The sequence below is a fragment of the Engraulis encrasicolus genome, chromosome 18 (assembly GCF_034702125.1).
Source record: "Engraulis encrasicolus isolate BLACKSEA-1 chromosome 18, IST_EnEncr_1.0, whole genome shotgun sequence".
Lineage (NCBI taxonomy): Eukaryota > Metazoa > Chordata > Actinopteri > Clupeiformes > Engraulidae > Engraulis > Engraulis encrasicolus.
In genome coordinates this window covers 22,411,207-22,416,252 of record NC_085874.1, presented here as the reverse complement: position 1 = coordinate 22,416,252, position 5,046 = coordinate 22,411,207, and the positions used below count along the sequence as shown (strand labels likewise).

The window sequence follows — 5,046 nt, the reverse complement described above, 5'->3', positions numbered from 1 at the left end:
GGTCTCTCTCCCCATTCGCTTCCTGTCCACCTCTCACACTATAAAGTCGAAAAAGACCAAAACAAATGTGCATTCCATATTACCCATGGTTGAAGAGCAAGACAAATTCTGAGTGCGTTAAAATATGCGACCTTGCCTCCTCCACTTGCTTCTTCCCTCGTACCAGGAAGTAATATGTCACGATGACATTACTGACAGCAGCATTATTCAATATCTTGCAAATTATAGAGTCGTTTTCTCATTTGCAATTGGGATGGTGAATGAAAAACAGTCCCTTAAAAGTTGTTGTGGCTAGGCTGACAGCTGGGAAACTTTATCGTTTTCTCCACGGAGGAGGGGCCAGGAGGCGGGACGAGGAGACAAGTGGAGGAGGCAAGGTCGCATATTGCAACGCACTCACAGTCATACTGCTCCAGGGATGGAGGAGCAAACACCTGTATTTCAGTATAACTCTAAGTCACTTTAGGGCAAAGTGTCAGCTACTGTAAGTACAATGCAATGTATGTACACACTACAGCTAATGTCTTCTTCTTACTGTATCTTCCATTATGAGGGGGAGGCCTGTACGTAATATGAACAAGCTTAACCCTTGTAAGGTGTTTGTGTTTTTGTTACGTAGAAGGTGTTTGGGTCTTTTTGATATGGGCCTGTAGAAAAATCCTTAAAGGGGAAGAATCACAGCTCATATTCACCCTCATGTTCCCTTCATTTTGCTTGTTCATTTCTGTGTACTATTAGTCTATTATTTAGTAAAAGGTCAAATTTGGCAATAGACAGCACTGTTCCAAAAGGCAGCATAGTTGCAGTACCTACTCTGGCCACCATCTTACAAAGTGCACCTTTAAAGGGACACTGTGTGAGATTTTTAGTTGTTTATTTCCAGAATTCATGCTGCCCATTCATTAATGTTACCTTTTTCATTAATACTTACCACCACCATCAAATTCTAAGTATTCATTATAACTGGAAAAAATGCACTTTTCATACATGAAAAGGGGATCCTCTCCATGGTCCGCCATTTTGAATTTCCAAAAATAGCCATTTTTAGCTGCAAAAATGACTGTACTTGGACCATACTAGAAAATATGTGTTTATTACTTAGTAAACTTTCATGTAAAGATCAAATTTGGCAATAGGCAGCCCATTTTCAATGAGCAGCATAGTTGCAGTACCCTTTTTGACCATTTCCTGCACAGTGTCCCTTTACTGTAAAACAAACACTGTATATTTGGTTTGGACTATACTGTATATGTTCAGAGTCGTTGAATTAACACAGCAGCATTTACTGAGGACGCTTGTGACTGGAGAGGGAATAATAAAGGTGATTAAGTGAGGTTGCTAATTAAAGATCAATGGGGGCTCTTTTTAAAGTGATTTGTGACATGAGTTAGAGGCCAGACCGCTCCGTAATGACATCAGACAATGTCCAAGTGACAGATGGCATATTGATTCGCACTGTTGCCGTTTTTTAAAAGACAGTAAAACACCATTAAATGCATTACTGTACAGCGCAGACAAATAAAACACATTGCAGTTACTTTGGTGGTCCTAAAAAGAGACAAAAGACAACACACACACACACACACACACACACACACACACACACACACACACACACACACACACACACACACACACACACACACACACACACACACACACACACACACACACACACACACACACACACTTCATTAAAAAAAGACTGATTGGTTTGTAATCAATGGGACTCTGTTACTGTAAAAGCAACGTGAATTATATAAGCCAGTAATTGCTGATCATAAATACAATCGAGCTTTAGTTTGAGAGCAAAGCAAATACATTCAATTAGCATTTGTCTTCTCGATATATGTCTTCCATCATGAAAAAGGAGATTGTAAGAGCCTGGCCATGACCATATCTGAATCATAACTCGATATTAACAAATAGATTTTAAGGGCATCAGCAGTGTCACTACTGTAATTCCTGGTTTTAAATATTCTGAGGTGGTTGGTTTATGGCCATAGCCAAGCTAATTGTGATTCACAGAATCACACTGAAGGATCTAAGCCATCAGTGGTGAAGTTGAATGTTTTTATTCCAAGTGATTTAGTTTGCTTGTGTTCAATGTTGTGTTGACATGTAAAAACGACTCTGAAGTAAATCAACAGTGCTCATGTTCAAGGGTTGAAAATGACCATGACTTAAACTGTTATGTTGCATCAACATTGCAGCAGCAGCTATTTGTTTTGTTTTGGTATTAAATGATGCAGTCCAAAGCTTTTCTGATTTACTAAGAAGTGGGCATGGTTACAGGTCAAAATGAGTAGCTAAACTCCAGTGGTTTGCTGCTGTTGTGTTACTGTTGCTTGTGTGTTACAAAGTTGCTGGGAAATTCTGTTAATGGTTAATAGTGTCAATATTATAATACTAGTTGACCTGTTAATAGTGCAGGTAGTCACTTTGAGCTAAATTCTCAATAAGGAACTCCTCATTTTCCTTTTTTGAGGAATGCACTCTGATTGGTTGACTTGTGATTGGTTGAAAGGTCGATTGGTCACTACCTTCTTTCAGCTTGCCTCAATTAATTGATGAAGGTTCTGATTGGTTGATTTAATCGACTTTCCCTTTATAATCTCTGGCGTTACAAAGACTGTTGTTTTGGACTTGACATAGAGGTACCTGCAGCCATGGGGTCTGACTTGCTTTTGAGGTAGGTTTTAATTTTTAAAATTGCTGCTGTGAGAAGATTGATCCTATGTTATCTGTTGATAATGCTGATTCTTCACTTGTTGGCATCTTTGTTTGCTCATATATTTTGTGTTTGTATTTTACAATTTTTAGGGCTGTTCTTGTCTTCGCCTTGCTGTGTTGTGTGTATGGCTATCCATGGCATTCTAAAGGTACATTTTCTTTGTATATACTGTAGTCTTTTATTCTTCCAAAGTTCAGATTTCAGTTTTCCATGGTGTGTTTTTTTTCATAATCTCAACCATATTGTCTCCTTAGGAGGCTCTGGTGGCCAACCATTACAACAGCAGCAAGATGAAGGTAACCCTGACTTTGACCCAGGCTTCAACGACTGGGTGCAGGCACAGATGGGTCTTGTGACTTCCTACTACAGCCAAGATGACAGCCAGTCTCAGTCTCCATCTCAGTCTCCCTCAACTGGTGCAAAGGGTCCTCAAGCTGTCTCTGGGCCTGCTCCTGACTCAAGCCTGCCTCTTGATGATGAGCTGGCCTTCTTCTCGGAAACAGAGATTGCTGGGTCTTCCCCCGAGGAGCCTTTTGACTTGTCTGCCCCTGGAATGCTCCAAGACGTGTCTGGCCCTGAGGAGCTCACGCTCGTTCCAGAGGTGGATTCATTTCCAATAAAGCCAGTCTACAAAGCGGGTACAGTCATTCGAAGGCTTGCTACTTTTGAACATGGCAGGGACGCATCAAGCTTCTTCGACACTGGAGACATTAGGCGAGCGTCTGCAAGCGTGGAACCTGAATCCTTTCACCAAGGTGTTCTGCCTGGGTCGGAACATGACGACGAGTTCTTTCGTATGTTCATCACCGGACAGCTTCCTCCCGGAACCGTGACCCACTTCAGTTCTACCTTTGAGAATGGAAAAAGTGCCTGGAGTGACTTTGGCTTTGAGAAGATTCCACCTCCTCCTGCCCCAGCGACGACTGCAGACCAAAACAAAGGTTCACCTGTCACCAAGGGGTCTCAAGATCCTACAGCACAGAAAACTTGGTGATTACACGTAATGTGAGTATTCAAAATGTCTAACTTGTACAGATTTTATTACAAGGAGTTCAGTTGTAAGTAATTGGGTTACTGATGCTTGACCTTTCCCTGTTGCATACAAAACATTACTTCTGGGCTGATTTAATGGATGGAGCCATGTAATCTGGAAGTTGCGCCATAAACCAATAATGGTGTATGTCCAAAATTCACTAAACGGCATAACTTTCCCCTTGTGGTACAAGTGCATTGGATTAAAGGACCAGTTCAGTCAATTTCAACATGCAGTTGTAATGCTCACACTACCCTGGACTCGTCAGTACCTGAGATTAATTTTTCCTAACCCTTGACCCTGGTCATTGTAATGGGGGCAGCCCTTTGTTTACATTTCACAAAAACCTTTTCATTTATTCACAAAAATATCCAAAAGGTTATACAACATTTGCAAACAGAGGTACCTTTTGGGAAAATATTTGGAGTAGACCTATGTTAATTTTTTTAAAAAAATGTTAACAAACACTGCCCCCATTAGAATAGCTCATATCTCGGAAAGGGCTGAGCCGAAAAATGTGGCATCACCGGGTACTGTCAAGTCAAGGGTAGCGTGAGCAATACAACAGCATATTGAAATTGACTGAACTGGTCCTTTAAGGTTAAAGTGCTGCATAGCTTCAGAGTATAATTGTTTACCAATCTCCTGCTTATTCATTCAGTGTGGAGTACTAACTGGCTTTCTTCTCTCTCCTCAGTCTGGACCACATGGGATTTCCAGGCTCTTCATTCAATAAAAAAAATCCTGAAATCAATGCAACCGTGTATTTGTGTCCTATCTTCTGAATACAGCTACTTCCATGGGGGCTGTTCTTGTTTCACTTCATGTACTTGTAGATGTTGGTGACTCTGGTAGCCTACTTGTTTACTACATGGTGGGAGTGACAAGCTTTGAAAAGGACAGGACTTGGTGACAAGTGACAACTCTGCTGGCGATCAGCTACTTTGAACACAAAGCTTGAGTCTGGTCCTTTGTGCGACTTCTCTGGGAAGGGTTTTTTTTTTGTTAGGATTGTACAGTGTAGCAAAGTTATTTATAAACTTTATTTAAATGTTGGTCTACATATTAAATTGGAAGCCTTTTCTTCTGAGCTTTTGGAAATCTAAAGGTTTGGTACAGTACTGCAGGGAAAGTCTGGATACTCAATTTTTGTTCCTAAGATCAATGGCGATTTCTCAATGTCCAGTGTTCTAGCCTTGCTAGGATGTAAAATGCTCAGTGATTGGATCCTCTTTGGTGAACTCAGTGCAGTATCTAATCACCGGGCGTTTCACGTCCA

The 5,046-nt window shown here is 40.9% G+C and overlaps 1 protein-coding gene across 1 annotated transcript; it reads left to right on the top strand.

Moving 5' to 3' along the window:
* Window positions 1-2,627: 2,627 nt before the first annotated feature.
* Window positions 2,628-4,521, top strand: LOC134468513 (uncharacterized). Its single transcript, XM_063222431.1, has 4 exons — window positions 2,628-2,692; window positions 2,824-2,882; window positions 2,989-3,739; window positions 4,465-4,521. Exons 1-3 carry the CDS (start codon window positions 2,670-2,672, stop codon window positions 3,726-3,728), a joined length of 822 nt encoding a protein of 273 aa, XP_063078501.1. The 5' UTR covers window positions 2,628-2,669; the 3' UTR covers window positions 3,729-3,739; window positions 4,465-4,521.
* Window positions 4,522-5,046: the final 525 nt, after the last annotated feature.

Bases quoted from the DNA above. Each gene is read 5' to 3' on its own strand.
- LOC134468513 (XM_063222431.1), top strand. From the start codon at position 2,670: ATGGGGTCTGACTTGCTTTTGAG. The intron at 2,693-2,823 runs GTAGGTTTTAAT...TACAATTTTTAG, and splicing joins GGGTCTGACTTGCTTTTGAG to GGCTGTTCTTGTCTTCGCCT. The intron at 2,883-2,988 runs GTACATTTTCTT...TTGTCTCCTTAG, and splicing joins CTATCCATGGCATTCTAAAG to GAGGCTCTGGTGGCCAACCA.